Genomic DNA, 20,044 nt, shown 5'->3' on the forward strand with positions numbered 1-20,044 from the left:
AAATGAAAGAACATATGGAAAATATCCAGAAAGACATGGCACAAAAGATGAAGGAGTCTCAGGATGAACTAATGACTAAATTGACGCAATTAATAACCAAGGGAGTGGATAAAGGGAAAAATCCTGTGGTTTGCGATGAAGAAGGAAACAATGATGAGCCACTTTTTTCTCCAGGATACACGCCTCCGCAAGCGCAAATTCAGATTGAACCACATCCACGAAGATCTTCTGTTTCGATTAGGCCTCAGCACTTTCAAGGTGACGCTTCAATACCGAAGAACCTTCAGGGCAGATCTGGTTCTAGTCCTGACGATAATCTGGTTGTCCCGGACTTCGATGAAGTAGCAGAGAAAGACAAGATGAAGGAGGAGTTACCAAAGCAGTTTGAGGAGAAATGGAAATGGGTTGAAGAGAAGTTTAGGGCGATAGAAAGTATCGACGGCTATCGTGGAATAGATGCGAAAGATCTGAGTTTAGTTCCGGATTTGGTGCTTCCTTACAAATTTAAGATGCCAGAATTCGAGAAATATAATGGGACCAGCTGCCCAGAAGCTCATATTACTATGTTCTGTAGGCGTATGGCCGGATACGTCAACAACGACCAACTGCTCATACACTGCTTTCAAGATAGCCTCACAGGGGCAGCGTCTAAGTGGTACAATCAATTGACGCGTATCCAGATTAGTTCTTGGAGGGATTTAGCACAAGCCTTTATGAAACAATACAGTCATGTAGCTGATATGGTCCTTGACAGAATTACCCTTCAAAATATGGAGAAAAAGCCTAATGAAAGTTTTAGGCAATACGCACAAAGGTGGAGGGAGGTCGCTATCCTAGTTCAGCCGCCACTCCTAGAGAAAGAAATGACGATGCTCTTCATCAACACATTGAAGGCCCCGTTCATCACCCACATGTTAGGAAGTGCTTCGAAGAGTTTTTCAGACATAGTCATGAGCGGTGAAATGATTGAAAGTGCCGTGAGAAGTGGAAAGATTGATGCTGGAGAAAATAATAGGAGGTCAGACTTAAAGAAGAAGGAAAATGAGGTGAGCAATGTGAACACCTACAACAAATTGATTACACAGCCAAGAAAGGTGATTACTAGTCAGCAAGTTTCATCTAGACAAGAATCGTATGTGAAGCAAGGCACTGAGAACCTTCAATTCACGCCAATTCCGATGGCATATAAGGAGCTGTATCAAAGCTTATTCAACGCACGTATTGTCGCCCCTCTCTACACGAAACCTCCACAGCCACCGTACCCCAAATGGCACGATGCGAATGCTCATTGCGAATATCATGCGGGAAATACGGGGCATTCCATAGAGAACTGCATAGCCTTCAAGAAACTGGTTGAAAAGCTCATCAACATGGGTGTCGTCAAGTTTGGTGATTCATCTAATGCAGAAAATTCGCCACCCAATCATGATTAACAATGGGGTGAACGCAATATATGAGAAAGTGTTGGGAAGTTTTCACATCAATACCATATATGAAGGCATAATTGAAAAGGGATCTTATTAGGTGTTCGCCCTTATAAACCTGGGAGTGTTCTAAAGAAACCTTTGTAGTCTTTAGAGCTTACTCAGAGTAATATTCAAAACACACTTGTTGCTTTCAGCCTAGAGCAACAAGAAGTCTTTTGTGAAAAAGGCTTATGTCTGAACGTCATTATTTTAATGGAATGCATCTTTGCGATCTTTTGAACTAATATTTTTTCATTGATTATACTTTTATTCTTCCATCCAAATCATTCTTTCATTCATTCATAATCATACTGTGCAGATAATTATTCTTAAATTCATACATTCTTTATATATTATTTTGTACCTACAATAGGTCCCTGGATATCAACGACATGAATGACACTGCTACAGACTTAGAATCTCCTTTTGAGCGAGACATGTGTTTAGAGGGATCTCACGACTTTGAAGATGACATAGATCGTAGCTTATCTCCAAACTTATTGAGGATGGTAGAACAAAAGGATAAACAGATCCAACCTCTCAGTGAATCACTAGAAATTGTGAGCTTGATGAAGACTAGAACTGACCTGCCTACAGAGACGAAAAATTCAAAGATGTCTTTGTATGATCATACCAGGGTATGCCTCGATTCTTATAATAAAACCTGCACAACAGCACGATGTCAGAAATTTACAGTGCGAACGATGCAATTCTTTACCGGGGCAATACCGTTCTCGTCAATTCAGCATAGCTTTGCCCGTTTGAAGTCGAGTTTCTATTCCTTCAAGATGTTGCTGGATTTTATCCCGATGGAAGAAGAAGATTAAAAGTTTCCAGTTGTAGTTTTGCCCTAAAAGGCTCTATAAAGGAAATTCGATATCAGAAAAGACCCTTTGAAGGGGATAACAAGGACTTGCCTAATCCCAAGAGTTTAGATCCGATTCAAAAAACAAGGGAAAAGGAAAAGAAAAAAAAACAAAATCAAAATCAAAATAAAAAATAAAAAGAAAAAGAGAAATCAATCAAAGTCAAAATAAAAATATGAAAAGCAAAGAAAAGAAAAGAAGAGGCCAAGGCGAAAAACCAAAAAGGGCGCTTTGTGACCAAAAGTGGTTTTGAGTTGAAAACCGAAAAAGGACGACTCAAATTTTGAGCACAATGGGGCATGGACATCACCATTATCGAAGACTTCTAATGGGCATTGCTTCACTATTGAGATCATTAATTACTTCATCAAATGGATAAAGGCTACAGCATGCGTCAATGTCATCATATGCCAATATAGAATTCCAGAGACGATGGTATGGGAAAATGTATTGAACTGGAATGACAACATGATAGTTGAGGGCTGTAATCGGTTCAAAATCAGACATCATAGTTTGTCACAGTATTGTAAGACAATGAAGTTCAAAAAAAAAGAAAAAGATGAAGAATGAAAATGGAAAATGAAAAGAGTAAAAATGGAGAGGCTAAGGGGAAAACCCGCAAAGGGCGCCTTAGGCCAAAGGGGATCTGAGCTGAAAACCCGAAAGGGGCGGCTCAAATACTGATCAAAATGGGGCATGAGGTGATATAAGCTACTCAAGTTTTGTTCATATTGAGGCATGTGTTGATCTTGCCATGCCTGAATCAACAGGAAAGGATAGGCGACATCTTGGGGGCATCGACAGAGCATTGTAGATCTCCTAAACACATGTCCAACTCAAAAGGGTCTTCAGAAAGTTTGTATAGAGAAGTTCAAGCTGTGATATCTGGGGCACCCAATTCTCATATTATTTGTTGTTCTTGGAATACTTTTTCTTTCTTTCCAAGATATACATTACCAATTAATTCTTTTGTTGTCCTTCTTCACTATTTTCGATAATTTGTTCTTTCGAGCTATGCTCAGAACCAACTTTATTCTTATCCATTGTTATGACCTTTTTGCAAGCATTGGAATAATGATTAATAGACTAATAAAACTTTCACAAAGGAAGTTTTGCATATTACTCTGAAAAGTTTCTAAATAAATACAGGAACCTGAAACAGGACTATTGTTTAGAACATGCCAAATTGGAAGGTTGGAAATTTGAGAAGGAAGAGTCTAAGTTTGGACTTTCTCTTTGGATTTTGTTGACAAATGCATTGATTGAACAAAATGACAAGATGTCGTGTCAATGAAAAAGCTTAAATAAACAAGCAAGCAATGATCACTAGGCAATAGGAAGAGGTTACCTCGGAGAAGAGAGCCTTCATTTGTGCATGAGTCTTTGAAACGACACCCTGGAAATGGTGTAAGGGGGACCAGAAAGATTAAGATCCTATATCCTTGAATTGTGATAAAAGAGGATTGAGGAAAAATAATATTTCTACCCTTGGATTGTAGTGGGAGAATGATGGTACAAATTTTGTGCCCTAATAGATTAAACTTTAAGGTTTACAGTGGGGGGCAACCAGATTAAATGTTTCTTTGGATATACCAGACGAGCAAAAAGGCGTTGTAGTACGTCAGTGATAAAACCTTGATAAGTTTTTACGTGATGTTAACCTAAGCATTAAGGAATCATCTTCATGACATTTTGCATTCATTCAAATGTCATATCTAGTTATGAGCATTTGATTCATTCTGATTATGTCATCCTAATCACTAGGCACAATTAGGTTCATAAAATAGAACATACAGGTCATGTTCCCCAAGGGACAGATCGAAGACACAAATCTTGCCTCTTTCGGTTGTGATGGAGCTGGTTAAAGACAAAAGATCTTGCCTTCCTACATTGACAGCGAAGCAGATCGAAGACACAAACCTTGCCTCTTTCGGTTGTGATAGAGCTGGTTGAAGACAAAAGATCTTGCCTTCCTGCATTGACAGTGAAGCAGGTCGAAGACACAAACCTTGCCTCTCTCGGTTGTAGTGGAGCTGGTTAAAGAAGCAGATCTTGCCTTCTTACATTGACAGCGAAGCAGATCGAAGACACAAACCTTGCCTCTTTCGGTTGTGATAGAGCTGGTTGAAGACAAAAGATCTTGCCTTCCTGCATTGACAGTGAAGCAGGTCGAAGACACAAACCTTGCCTCTCTCGGTTGTAGTGGAGCTGGTTAAAGAAGCAGATCTTGCCTTCTTACATTAACAGCGAAGCAGATCGAAAACAAAGCCTTGCATCCATCGATTGTAGTGGAGCGGGTTAAAAAAGCAGATCTTGCCTTCTTACATTAACAGCGAAGCAGATCAAAAACAAAGCCTTGCCTCCATCGGTTGCATTGGAGCTGGTTAAAGGATACAGATTTTGTCTCCCTAAGCCGTAGCGGAGCAGATCAAAGACAGCAAATCTTATCTTCAAGTGTAAGGAAGCGGATTCAAACCACAAGTCCTATATCCCTGACCTGTAGTGGAATAGGTTGGAAATTACAGATCTTGTCCCCCTGAAGTCACAGTGGGGCAAACTAAAGCCAGGTCTTATCTCCCTGAGATTACAGTGGAACAGACCAAAGAATTTCAGATCTTATCTCCCTGAGATTACAGCGGAGCAGATCGAAGACACTATCCTATCTCCCCGAAGTTACAGTGGAGTGGATTAAAGGATCTTATCTCTCTGAGGTTACAGCAGAGTAGATCGCATCAAGTCTTATTTCCCTGAAGATGCAGTGGAACAGACTGAAAACAATAAGGCGTGTCTCCCTAAAGTTGTAGCGGAGCGGACAGAAGATAGTGATTCTTATCATGTCTAATCTTATTCCCCTAAAGTTGTAGTGGAATAGATGGAAGCGAAGTCACAAACCTTGTCTCTCTGAAGTTGCAGTAAAGCAGGTTGGAGTCACGAAACTTATCCCCCTGAAGTTGTAGTGGGGTAAGTTGAAGATATGAGTCCGATCTCCCTGAAGTTGCAGTGGAGCGGGTCAAATGATGGACCTTACCCCCTGAAGTTACAACAGAATGGATTGAAGCCACAAGTCATATCTCTTCTTGAAATTGCAGAGGAGAGGATCGACGCAACAAGACAAAGTGGATTGAAATGAAGCTACCTGAAGAAGAAAAGTACCAAGAAGTCGAGACTCGACGAGACCGGGCGAAATTGGGCTTTCTTAGTCTTTGCTCTGTTATCGTTACACGACAACGAGCAAAGAGGGGCAGCTGTACAAGCCCAATCTGAACCCTTCCCAAACCCATTACAAGACAACCCACTAGCCTAACCCAATCAGCCCAATTGGCAGAGCCCAAACGGCCTAATAAGCCCAACCGGCCCCAAACCCAGTCAGACTAGGGCAGAAAACCTAGCCCCCTGTTGTGCCGCACCTGCTCCTGGCCGCCTCACCTGCCCTCTGTTCACAGCCGTCCCATAGCCATCTCTCCTCCACCTGCTCCCATCACCTCCTTGAACACCTGCAAACATGACGGAAGCAGCAACAGAAACAGAAACGCAGCAAACAGTAACAAAACAACAATAGGACTTTGTATAATCGGCTATAAAGAGCCATTCATTTTCAATGTAAAGGGGGGTTCGGCCTCGATTTTTATAAAAGAACAGAAAGAAAAAGGTTGAACATTTTTGCTCAGTTTTATCTTTTCTTTTGCTTACTGTTTTTATTTCTTTCAAGTTTATTTATTTATTTTTAACTTGAAAACATAAAGAAAAATAATAAAGGAGAAGGCTTTTTACCTTTTTACCTGCACCGCGCCGGACGTGGAGGAAGGCGAGCGGTTTCGCCCTTTTTCGGGTCTTTGGGCCTTTGTTTCACGAGATTTGGCCCCAGATCCGTGCCTAAGAGGCACTCAGCTTTGAACTAGGATAAAAAAGATCTAATTTTGAGGCGTCGGCCACCGCACGCGGCGGTGCTACGCCGGAGGCCGGGCCGGACCGGCGGCCGGATTCTGGGGAGGAAGATGAGAGAGGAGAGAGCTCTCTCTCTCTGTTTTTTTTTAAAGATGAAACTGATTTGATTTTTTTGGTTTTTCTTATTATTTATACTAAACACAAAACGGCGCCGTTTTAGCAAAGGGGGATCCGCGCGTCGACCCGACCCGACCCGAAGGATCCGCGTGTTTTAGTTTTTTGGGCAATTTATGCGCGCAGTCCCTCTGATTCGCGGCGTGTTTCAATTTGGTCCTATTTTGTTGTTTTATTTTATTTTGATTTAGCCCTAACATTTTACTTTTGTTTTATTTTAGTCCATTGAGGTGCTGCGTTTTGGGATTTTGGGTTTATTTTCTGTTTCGGTCCTTCCCTTTTTATGCGCGTCGCAATTGGATCCCTTTCGTTTTCCTTTATTTCGAATTGGCCCTATATGTTTTATTTCATTTCGATTTAAGGCCCCTTTTTAGCATATTTTATTATCTAGTCAATTTTTGTTAACTTTATTATTATTATTATTATTATTATTATTATTATTATCATCTTTACTATTATTAGTATTGGTATTATTGTTGTTACTTTTATATCTCTATTCATATATACTTATGTATTTTTAAATATATATATCTTATTATTATCATATAAGTGCTTGTATATGTATATGTACATATTTTACATATAATTTGTTTAATATATATACGTATACTCATATTTCTTTTATATATATCTATATACATATACATACTTTTATTTTTATAAGTATATATATTTATATGTATGTATTTATATGTTTTTGTATATCTTAATTTGCATAGACATATACATACATGTTTTCAATATATTTTAAACATATATATATAAATTAACGTACTTATTTGTATACGTAGGTATATTTTCATTATTTTTAAACTTTAATTTGTACATACATATTTTCATGCGCCTACTTTATATATGCATTTCATTATTTTCATATTCCATAATTTTATACACCTATATATATGTGTACATATTTTTATCTATATGCATATTTTTATATTTTAAAGTATACTTTACATATATATATATTGTAATTTATGAATACACACATATTTTATTTTTTTGTCTATACATATAAATATATATATATCCCTTTAAATTTTGATTGTATTCATTATTTATTTATTTCATTTTCATTATTATTTTGAACGAATGTTTAATTTATTTGTTTATATATATTGTTATTTTATATGATTGTAGGTTTGACTTTTATTTTATATTGTTGCTATCGCTCGTATCATTTTTACACTTTTGTATTCATTATGATTTTGTCATGTATAGCAATGTAATTTGCTTTCACATTTTTTACTACGACTTCATGTTTTTATTTCACTCGATAATAAAATTTGTTTAAAAAAATGATTTTTTTTGTTTAGATTCGAGAGGATCGTACCCTAACTTACTGGGTTTCGATTTCCACAATAAATCTAAACACACTAATCTTTTCAAACTCAAGTTTTGAAACGATCTCGGGAATTAAGAAAAGATCGTGTCCTAACTTACTGGGCATGATCCCTTTCCTAAACCCGAGATAATAAAATATCTTTTAAATAAGTAAAATTCTGGCATTCATTCACGTATTGGGAATTTGAGACATTGTATTCTAACTTACTGGATATGATTCTCTTTCTCGAATAATGTGAAATATGCCCATTTTCCTGAAAATTTCCAACGTTTAAATACAAGGATCGTATTTTTTTAAATTCTTCTAAGTTTTCAATTTTCGACATTAAGACATTAAGTAATCAACTAAGGTACCAATTTTGGGCGTACCGAGGGTGCTAATCCTTCCTCGTGCGTAACCGACTCCCGAACCCGTTTTCTGAATTTCGCGGACCAAACTTGTTGTTTTAATAAAATCAAACCGTTTATTAAAAACAACCGCTTTTCGAGGTGATCCAATCACACCTTATAAAAAAGATTGGTGGCGACTCCTGTTTCATTTTCTTCGAAACCCAAGTCGACCCCGTTTTTATCAAAAAATGGTGTCAACACACATATTATCAGAACTTATAATGATATTGTTCAAAAAAAAAAATCATAAATCTCTTTTACATTATAAAAAATTATAATCACTTTTGTATAAAAAAAATCTATGATTAGATTTAAAACTCACGTCTAATAATATTGCAATTCAAATTTCAATATTTATATCTGTTATCCGATTAAACAACTCTATTATATATAATATCATTACTTAATAAAATTTTACTTTTTTTATTCATGGGCCCTTATAATTTCACGATACTGATAAAAATTTTTATTATTCTTAATCATGAAACCTAATAAATCAAACCGAAAATACCTAACATTTATGGAGCATAACACCCATCCTATCATCTAACACCTAGGTATATACATTTGATGTTCCCTCTTATGTACGTTAATTGAATTTGATATCTTTCAACATTGATGAGGGATTGCCACGAACGGTCACTATCTATTATTAAGTGCTAAGCTTTTCCTCCTCCCAACCCCTATATCATATTCTATTATAAGGCAAACTATACCCGAGGTCCCTAATTTTTATTAAATTTATGTTATATCATATTCTATTATAAGGCAAACTATACCCAAGGTCCCTAATTTTTATTAAATTTATGTTCTAGTCATTCAACTCTAAAAAATTACAAAATAGTTTTTGAGCTATTCAAAAGTTTTTATTTAATTTATTATACTGTTAATTTTTTTAAAAATGTCCGTCTAGCGAGCTCCAAGCAACATTTTAATGATTGGTATGATGAGTCAATAGCTATCTCCAAGTAGAAGAACAAACTTTAGATCCAAACTGATTTGACAATCACTTACAAAGATCAGAGAAGAAAGTTAGTTGGATTTTGGTTCAAAGTTGTTTTATGAAAAAAAACTGAACTGTAAAAGAGAAGGAGAGGAGAGCTTTCGAATTGGTGCAGGCGGTGCGAATAGGAAAGGCCATACAACAATGATTTTAACGGCTTAGTGACTTCAATGAAAACTTCCGAATAGTTCAACAACCATTTTGTAACTTTTTGAAGTCGAACGACCAAAACGTAAACATACTAATAATTTAGTGACCTTGGGTGTAGTTAACCCTGTATTGTATTGTATTGTATTGTATTGTATTGTATTGTATTGTATTGTATTGTATTGTATTGTGTTGTATGGTTTGACTAGTTAGAGTTGTGCTAAGATCTAACTACCACTCCTCATTACTTAGCTCGTAAAAGTTTCTTCTGTTATTTTAGGTGACACGTGTGCAAACATCTCTTGAACCTGGTTCGATTATATTTGGGCTAAAGCAACATTTTGGGGTTGTGTTGTGAATTGATTTACTCTTCTTATTGTGCTTATTTGTGTTTTTGAGCTTGAGCCATTTCCTAGGATTTGGACTCGTATCATTGAGAAATAATACTGAACATGGTAGATATTGTAACATCCCATATTCGACCCGATCATCGGATCTAAATATGTGACAACGTTGTCAAAGCAACTCAAACTATTATGATACAAATACATTCAATACAATCAACTATTGAATTCATATACATGCATTTAAATACTCATTGATTTCATTCCATCAATTTATGAAGGCAATTTCAAAATTAGGACTCAAACCCAAATTCAATTCTCAAATTTCTATTTTATGTCTCAAGACAATCTCAAGACTAAAGTCTCAAGACAAGCCTCCTCTATTTTTCCTATTTTTCTTTGATGTTTAGATGTCTCAAGATTTGAAACAAAGTATCCTTTATTTAGGTTAGATGTTTCATTGTCCCGAGACTTAAAAGAGTAGTTTCGAGATCTAGGCTTTTTTCAACAAATCAAATAGTACTATTTCCTTATTGAAGTCTCGAGAGATGATCTTCTTGTCTTGAGACTTAAAGATAAAATGACCTAAAATGCTCAATTTCAAACATTCAAAACATACCAATTTATATATTAAATATATCTTAGCTCTACCTCAATCTCCAGTTCTTAATTTTACACAAATACATACAATCAAACACCACGAAATTATAGAAATTCATGTATCCATATTCGAGCAACCTATTACCACTTTCAAACTCACATTAACTAACATAACTAGTTACTAATTAAATGGTGAGGTTCAATTTTATAAACCATTTAGGACAAGTTACCAAATATATCAAAATGGACACTCAATTCCATGTCAAAAATGTCCTAAGTATATGTGACATAACTCGAACTCATATACACTTACAAAAAAGATAATAAATGAATATCATGCTGAGCCATTGAATTGGATACTTGACTACTCAAAATCTACATCTAGTCACATCCGAGATCAATTTCACTATCCGTTGTTCGCCTTTACCTTTGACCCTCAACGATTCCACTTCATCGTTAGCTAAAATATGATGAAAGAAAAACCTAATTTCTTCATATTTTTCTTATAGCTTGGTACAGCACACTTGGAAAAGATGATGGAATATATCTTCTTTTTCCATCCACTAGAATATATATATACATACACAAATACAAATAATTAGTGGTATAATTAAGCTAATTAAACTTAATTAACCTTTAAAATATTAGTCATAATTTAATGTTAGCCAACTAAGTACAATGAATGGATAAGATCATCTTTTCCCACTAATTCATGAACCAATAAAGGCCAAATAGTCATTTGATCCTTGATTAAATTGTTATATAAGTCCCTTTACATTTTGTAAATTAAAATTCAATACCAATTTATTTTTATAATTTAGTACCTATACTATAATTAATAATTTTTTTATTTAATTACTCGACCATCTAATAGCATATTTTCGCACTAGACACATAAATCCTTCTATTTATAATTTCACTAATTAAATTTGTAGAATTTATTATTAAAAATTGTATTTTTTTATACCAACTGAAATCAAATTGTTACGGATATCCTTTTTTTATATTAATAAATTCCCAAATTTGAAAACATAAATTTAAAAACATAGGCAATCATCCACATGCAGGCATATGTGCTCCATGTCAAGTCTATTTCTTAATCTTAGTAGAAAATTTTAATGGCATGTTGACAAGTTTGAGATTGGAGGATCATTCCACATTAAATAGCCTAATGCCAAAACTTCGAGCACCTATCAGGACGGTAATGAATAACATAAGTTTAGATAAATACGGATATTCATTCTTGTCGACGCAAGAGAATACGGATTCGAATGTGCTGAAACGTATTATCTTCTATTTATATACTGAAGAGTGGTTATGTGTAGTTTTAAATATTGTGTAAAAAAAACAAATATAATCAAAACATATACTGAGATTATTTAAAAAAAATAAAAATAAAAGTAAGTGTTAACTTTTAGATATTTATTATTAAAATCCATTTTATTTTTGTAAGTTTTACTCCTCATAATAATTAACTTTTTAAGGGCCTCTCATAATAATTAATTATTTAATTTAATTTTTTAACAAATCTTTTCAATCCCTAAAATTTATAAATTTATCTTTATCCCCTCAAAAAGACATTGATTTCATCCTTGAAATCAATTTTTTTTTCTTTTTGCAGATAACGAAATAGGATATCCAAATCCATAATTTTTTTAGTTTATGAATTTTAGAAAATTTTTGTAAGACTTGAATATCCAGCGAAAATTTTAATTAACCTATATTTGAATTCAAATAGTAATACTCCATTTTAAATTTTATAAAAATTATTTTTTGATGCAATACATATTTTTAACTATAATCCTTTCTCAATCCTTAAATTAAAATAAAAACACATTTAAGCGTGCTTAAGCCCACATATTCTTAATTATTACAATGGTAACAGTGCCAACTGAGGTATGGTGTGGTCGGGGTTTACTACCCGTTCATAGAAATAAAGGATATTTCATAACTAACTGTTTACCATTTCGAAAAATATTTGTCACGAAAGGGTTAGTCAATATTGTTAACTGATTTCAAGCTCTTTTTTTTTTACAAAAATTTAAAAAAAATTATTATCGTAGCACCGACAGTAATCGCCCCCAAATTTAACCAAAATGTCTGAAAATTGGGGACAGCGTCGTTTTGGACACCCTAAAGAACCCCACCTTGTGTAAGCATGTTGGCAATGGGTAAGACCAGCTCTCATTTGCCCCCTCACCTTTTGGTTGGAACCATGTGGAGGCTGGGTGGGCATATTGAATAGTGCTTGTTTTAATTCAGTCAGACAGCATTTTTATTGACCTTGTTAGGTCGTCTTGATGTGCTCCGAACCGACACCGATAGAGATTAAAGAGCCAAATTCTTTTGACAGTCGGGGGACTAAAACTAGGGGGGTTATTTTTATCAAAGTTAAGAGCTTTTATTTCGTTTTTTTTTTAGTTTATTTTTATCTGAATTGAGTTTTAACTTAATTTACAGTCGTTATTTTATTGAAATTACTTTTATTTAATTTAAAGAATTTTAATAATTATATTGTATATAAGAAAAAATTTTGGTCCCAACTCCAATATATCGATTTGGTTTGAATTTTAATAAAATTGGATTGATTTAATTTAAATAATTTTAAATTTTAATAATTTAAATTTAAACTTGCTTTCATAGTCAATCTTTCACTGTATTCTTATTTTCTTCAATGAAATTATATGCTAAATTAGTTCTCTAAAATAATACTTTTATCTTAACGAAATAAATAAAAAAACTATAAATTTCAATTGAAGATGTTTTTGAATAAAACATTTGAATATTATTAAAAAAAAGCTATTAATAAGACTTCAATAATGAAAATTTCATTAAATATATTAATTAAATTCCAATAATTAATAAATTAAAATTTTAAAAACAAAATACGATCATACAAAATATTGTTAAATTCGATAATGATTGTGTATTATAACAGACCCAAACGATTAATAAAAACATGTAGCATATTAAAGAAAGGGGATATTCTTTATATGGAATTCTTTTTGTTGGTTCTTTTAAAGGAAAGGGATTTTACTAAAAAAGCAAAATCCATGCTGAAGGGAACACAAATCCAATAACCCAAAAGAAAAAAAACAAAGACAAAAGAAACTGGTCTAAATGGTAAAAACTGTACTCTCAAATATAGCTGACAAACACCAGACTCTGCCTGCACCCATATGATTTTTTCGAAAATTTTAATGAAAAAAGGAGATTGAAATTGTTTTTTTAGACCCCAAACTTCAGGCAGTGGCAGTGAAAAAGCTAATATTATTATTCTCTTCTCTACTCAAATGCATCATCATCATCATCTGGAAGAGGTTGGCTAGCTGCTGCTGCAAGCTCAGCTTCATGTCTGTCATTATCAAAACGGATTAATCAAAAACACAGCCTTCCGTTTAATACCAATATATCAAAGGGTTCGATTTTCCAATGAAAAAAAAAGGCGAGCAATCGATATATCATAATGTTCGATTTACTACCGATGTATATATATCAGTGTTGAACATCAAGTTTATGTCCGATACATAAAACTAGACACGAGTACGATGATGTGAAAGAGGGAGGGTAATGATTTTATTTTCACATATCTTCCGGACGTACACATCCAAAGACCTGTCAACTAAGCAGGTTTGATTGGGTTCGAATCAGATAAATCGAGATTGAATTCAGATTTTAAACTATTTGTGGGTTCAGGTTTTAAGTAAATCGAGCATGTCATTCAAATTTCAGTTCAGGTTGGTAGACTCAGATAGTTGCAGTTTTATAACTAATAAAGTCAGATGAGGTTCAAATTGAGGTTGATCAGGTCAAGTTTTTGTACCTGACTCAGATAACCAAGCTGATAACAGCAATACAAAATGAAAAATGTAAAAACAAGTTTTTGGCAAGCGATACTTACTGTTGCTGTGCAGCCAAGTCGATGTGTACTTCAGGAGGAGCAAGAGCAGGCGACTCCACAAAGTGAAGATTAGGATCACTAAAATCATCCAAACAGATATAATTATTAGGCAACAATCAAAAACTTTGGCATATAAATATTATTACAAGCACGAGAAGGTAAGTTAGGTTACCCTGCAAGCTTCCGGGCAAGGTACAAGAACGGCTTCTCAAAATTGTAGTTGCTCTTGGCTGAGATTTCGTAGTATTGCAGATTCTTCTTCCTGTGGAATGTAACCTGCTTTGCCTTAACCTGCCTGTTCTTAACATCAACCTTGTTACCACATAGAACAATAGGAATATTCTCGCACACCCTGCATTTGACACAACATAGTTAACATGAAGTTCATCCACGAAAGCCAAAAACGAAACCATAAACAATAAGACAACTTCAACACACCTGCAAAGATCACGATGCCAGGTAGGAACATTCTTGTATGTCAAACGGGCAGTAACGTCAAACATAATTATAGCACATTGCCCATGGATGCTGCAACACGATGTGCGTGGAGGATAGAACACTTAGTAAAGCAATAATAGCAACACGTAAAACATTTAAATTTATATAAGCAGATGGGTGCAGAAAAGGAAAAACAGAATCTTCGAACCATAACTAAAACGAATTACTTTGCCATGTTAACATTCATTTTAGGATCATACAAAATAATAAAGCAAACACCATGCTATAGATATGAGCCCGAGATGCATGGCAAACAAACAGCAACAAGTTAAAACTCATTCATGATGCATAAAATCACTTACTAGTAACCATCTCGAAGACCACCAAACTTTTCCTGACCGGCAGTATCCCAGCAGTAGAATCGAATTTTCCCACAGTTAGTGAAGAAGTCCAAAGGGTGAACCTCCACACCGATCGTTGCTGCACAATCAAATCAATAAAGCAATCCCAATAAGAATTTCATAACAAGCCAATCAAAACAAGATTTTTTATCAAAAACAACGAAGTCACTTACGCTCGTATTTCTTTTCAAACTCTCCAGTCAGATGCCTCTTCACAAATGTGGTCTTTCCTGCAAAATTCAAAACAATGCATAATATAGTGTTCGGATGAACTTAAAAGCCTTTCATTCCAATGAATCACAAAGTGTAATCTAAACTTTTGTATAATTCAAAATTTGAGAGCATTAACATCATATTAAGGTGTTTTCAAGATTAAAGATTTCAAGCCAAAAAATGATTATAAAAATTTCAAAAGTTAATTACATGTTAATATTTTAATCAAAAATAAAAATTCTAAATCTTCACTGTATATTACTATATAAAAACAAATCTTATCGTGCTTCGTATGATCATTTCGTATTCGTATCATTGCTTACAAGGTTTTAACCATTCGTATAAATGAACTCAATAACTAAAATAAATAGCAAATATTTCTCTTTTTTCTTTTCCGTACAAAAAGACACTTATAAAACAACAATCTAAGAGCAATGAAAGAAAAAAAAAATTACCAGTGCCTCCATCGCCGACGATAACGAGCTTGAAGCTCGGATAATCAACAGTCTGTTGGTTCGGCAAAGCCTGCACCACAAATAAGGCAAAAAAAAGAAAAAAAATCGAAATTAAAATCATAAATTACCATTCCAGATTCCAAATCAAACCAAAACAGCAAAATACACAAAAAAATAGCAAAAATTTAACAAAAAAAATTATAATATCAAGAGAAAGGGAGAGGAGTCACCATTGATTACGAAACTCGAACTATTTGCGTTAAGTGGAATCGAGAGTAATGGAACGGAGAGAATTTGGGGAAGAGACGGCGGCAATAGCTAGGGTTTATATAAGAGGGTTTTTTCAGGGGTCTTAGCGCTTAGGCCATATTGGCTTTAAATCAACGCGACTCTCACTACCGTTAGATTTGATTACTTTTACCTCTCTTTTATAGCATCTTTACCGTTGATTCTTATTACATGGGCCCATTTACTATCATGTGAACAAAAGAAATTAAGAGATGTTTTTAGACAATCTTTTTTTCTTTTTGAAATTTGTAATCTTTGAAAACGTACCAATCTTTGCCAGCTCAAGCTTAGTTTCAAAGCGAATGTTAATGCTTCTGGTATAATTTCAAGTCCTAGTCCTTTTATTTCTTATACATTTAAAATTTAGTCCTTTTATTTTTAATTTTAGGAATGTAATTTCTCTATTCTTGTGATGTAATAACTGAGAATCCAATTGATAATACTGCTAAAAAAACCTTTTGTTAAATTGAATTATGCGTCATTTTTAAATTTAAAAAAATTATTCACATGGTCAATTTATAATCACATGGAGCTATATAAGCAAAAAGTAGAGGAATTAAATTATTATAGATTGAAATAAATGGACTAAATTTCAAATTTGCAAATAGTATAAAGATCGAGTGCCTAAACTTTTTCTTTTGGGGCTTTTTTCATTTTGAAAAACAATTAAAAAGTTATTTATTTTATTTAAATCCTTCATATCTATACCCAAGGAGAAAGATTGGCAGATGGTGACCTTAGCACCCCAAAAATAGTAAATTGATTATATAGCTCCTTTCGAAATTTATAAAATCACAAGTTAATACGATGGTGAATTTGTACTTTGAGTCTAAGTATTTTATTGTTCATTTCTGATCTCTAAAGTAACTTTTTAACTTCGACTTAATTTAGATCAGAGTAACTATTAATCAGAAACAAAATAAGGGATTAAAATGAAATTTCTCCCAAATTTTAATCCCTATATATATATATTGGTTATTGACTTCATGTCTAGTGTATTCTTAGCCTTTAAATTGTTGATTCTCTAGGGTTTTATTTTATTTATTAAAGGATTTTTTTGTGTTCATTCATGGTTGAATTATTATATAATGATATTGCATATTCTTTTTTCTTGTTCCATTTTCTATGGTTTGAATTTTGTATGTTCTACGCTTACTCAATATTCTATCCTCTTTTTATTCTGTTAACTAATTATTGGGTTCAAGAATTAGATTTCATGTTATTCTTGCTTGTGTGGAATGTGTGCATGCATGGGTATATGTATACACTTTTTTAGAACTCCTTAAATACATAAAAAAGAAAATTGGAAAGTCTTTTTGTGATTATGTCGGACACAGATTCGTATCTAGCACTCACGAGTTCAAATTAATTCTTTACAATAATTTCTTATGATTTTCTGTATGCAACTTCTTTTTAGTATTGGATCATTTGCGCTCAATGATACTATTTATATAATAATGCGACAAGCAGGTTAGAGACACTGGTTCACCTTAAAAGTGGAGAACCGTGAGGAAGAAGAAGGGGAGTCGAGAGAGAGAAAGGCGGAAGTGGTTAGAGAATGGAGGGAGTATATGAAGAAAAAGATCATTTAGAATAGATTAAGAGAGTTACATAAGGTTGACTTTTCTATGTCATTGTTACGGGTTTAAAATTTTAGTCTGGCAAACCGTGCGATTTTAAAAGATTCATTCGCTTCAAATTTGCTTAAGTCAATTTATCTATCGAGAAAAAAAGAATTCACAAAAAAAAATCTCTAAAACACCGAAATAAAGCGGAAACAAACTCTCAAATGAGGAAGCAAAAAGCAAACAGAAAAATCCAAAAAAACCAAAGATACCAAATATTTGAATAAATACTCTCGATACATTTCAATATTTCAAATGTTTTTAGACTTAAATACATTTTATAGGAAATTTAGTTCCTTTGCAATGATGCTTTGAGTCTATTGGACTCAACTATTCAAATTGTTGAAGTGCCATTAGCCCATTACTCTAAAGAGAGTTGGACATGTGCAAGAAGTATTTATAAGGTTATTGTTGATGTTGCCCCTAACTTCATACATTTGCATCATTTTAGCATTATTTTAGTTTTGGTAAATTACACCATTAGGCATTAAACCATGCATATGTTTCTTTTTTGGTCATGTAACTAAAATAATTTACAATTTAGTCACTAAATTATTTGAATGTTTTCATTTAAATCATTGAACTATTCAAAAAATTTTATTTAAGTCGCCCGATTGTTAAGTTTTTTTTAAAAAAAAGTTCCGCTAATAAGTTTCAAGCAACGATTTGACGATCGGTACGACAGATCTGTACCCATCAACGAGTAGAAAAACATACCTTGGATCCAAGCCAATCTGATAGTCAGTGTCAAAGATTAGAAAAAAAAAGTTATTTGAGTTTTGGTTTGCAATTTTGTGACGTCCAAAGTTGTTTCATGAAAAAAGATTGAACTATAGAAGAGAAGGGGAAAGAGAGTTTTTGATTGATGCAGGTAGTGCGAACTGAGAAAGCCATATAACATTGATTTTAACAATCCAATGACTTAAATGAAAAAAATTGAATAGTTAAATGATTAATTTATAACTTTTTTAGTTAAATAGTCAAAACGAAAACTTTTTCATAGTTTAGTGACTAATGGTACAATTTACCCTTTATTTTTTCATTTTAGGCTCATTAAGTTCTAAGATCTAACAATGCATTGAGTCTTAATTAAATTTAGATTTGATTTGAGTCAATTTCTTAAACAAGGGCAAAACAATTCATTGTTGTTTTCTTCATTCCTAAAAGTTAAATTCAAGATCTTACTTAGAGGCATCAAGGTTCTCACTATTTGACATGGTGATAAAGTTAATGATTTAAATTAAAAGTTTGAGGGAAAAAGATATTACACGTCGATATAGCCCACGTGGCACAATTGTAATTGCATTATTGTCTGAAATGAAATGTAGATATGATATGTTGACCCGAATTTAAAGATTCAATTCAATAAAAGAAGAGATTCACTTACATCGTGTAGCTATGATATGTTAAACCGAATTTGAAGATTCACTTCAATAAGTGATAGCATGTTAATTTTGCATGTTTTATATGTTTAAATTATTAATCCTTGCTAAATTGGTGATTTTATGTTTCAATTTTGTCAGGAATGCAATTGGGATGCTTTAAGTAAAAAAAAAAGAGAGCAGAAAATGACCAAATTGTAGCACAAGCAATAAAAGATGAGTCGAATCGGGAACTTGGAGACATTTAAGGGCTTATCGGATTTTTAACTTTGTAAAAGCCAAAATTAGAAAAAAATCTAATATTATTTTAATTTCATGTAGTGGGTTGTTAGGGAGTTAGTCCAAATTTAGTATATGGTATGTGTATAAATAAAGTGTGTGATAGCCTTTGAAAATCACACTTGAATACATTGGAAATTAAATGAAATTATTTTCTTCTTCCTTTCAATTTCATGCGTCGGTAGCATTCTGCTTATTCATTTCCATTTCCTTGTTTATTTACAAATTTGTTCAATTATTTTCCAAATCTTTTCCTTCCGCATCTTCATTTAAAATCATTTCTATATACCAACCAAGCATGATTAATTTCATGCTTAACTAAGTAACTTTTAGCTTTACTCTGGTTATCGCTCTGACAAGAAAAAAAAATCGTGAGATATGAACCTACACTAAAAAATCTTTAAATACAGCACTAAAAATCCCATATTCTAGAGAGAGAGCGAATATCGTATTGAAAGGTTCTTTAGTGCGAGTTCATATATCACGATTTTTTTTATTGTCAGAGCGATAACAAGGCTAAAGCTAAAAGGGACTTAATTGAGCATGAAATTAATCATGCTTGGTTGGTATATGAAAATGATTTTAAATGGAGATGATGGAAGATGGAAAGGTAAAGGACTTGGAAAATAATTAAACAAATTTGTAAAGAAAACAAGGAAATGGAAATGAATAAGCAGAATACTCCTGACCCATGAAATTAAAGGGAAAAGAAAATAATTTCATTCAATTTCCAAATGTATTTTAAGTGTGATTTTCAAAGGCTACCCCACACTCTATTTATACACATACCATATACTAAATTTGGACTAACTCCGTAACAACCCACTATATGAAATTAAAATA

The 20,044-nt window shown here is 33.4% G+C and overlaps 1 protein-coding gene across 1 annotated transcript; it reads right to left on the bottom strand.

Annotated features, from left to right (window-relative positions):
* Nucleotides 1-13,188: 13,188 nt before the first annotated feature.
* Nucleotides 13,189-16,180, bottom strand: LOC121204764 (GTP-binding nuclear protein Ran-3). Its single transcript, XM_041075277.1, has 8 exons — nucleotides 15,858-16,180; nucleotides 15,628-15,697; nucleotides 15,133-15,189; nucleotides 14,921-15,038; nucleotides 14,559-14,648; nucleotides 14,293-14,472; nucleotides 14,121-14,198; nucleotides 13,189-13,574 (listed from the first exon to the last, which is right to left on the bottom strand). The coding sequence occupies exons 1-8, from the start codon at nucleotides 15,858-15,860 to the stop codon at nucleotides 13,505-13,507; spliced, it is 666 nt and encodes a 221-aa protein (XP_040931211.1). The 5' UTR covers nucleotides 15,861-16,180; the 3' UTR covers nucleotides 13,189-13,504.
* Nucleotides 16,181-20,044: the final 3,864 nt, after the last annotated feature.

The sequence above is a fragment of the Gossypium hirsutum genome, chromosome A08 (genome assembly GCF_007990345.1).
Source record: "Gossypium hirsutum isolate 1008001.06 chromosome A08, Gossypium_hirsutum_v2.1, whole genome shotgun sequence".
Taxonomy (NCBI): Eukaryota; Viridiplantae; Streptophyta; class Magnoliopsida; order Malvales; family Malvaceae; genus Gossypium; species Gossypium hirsutum.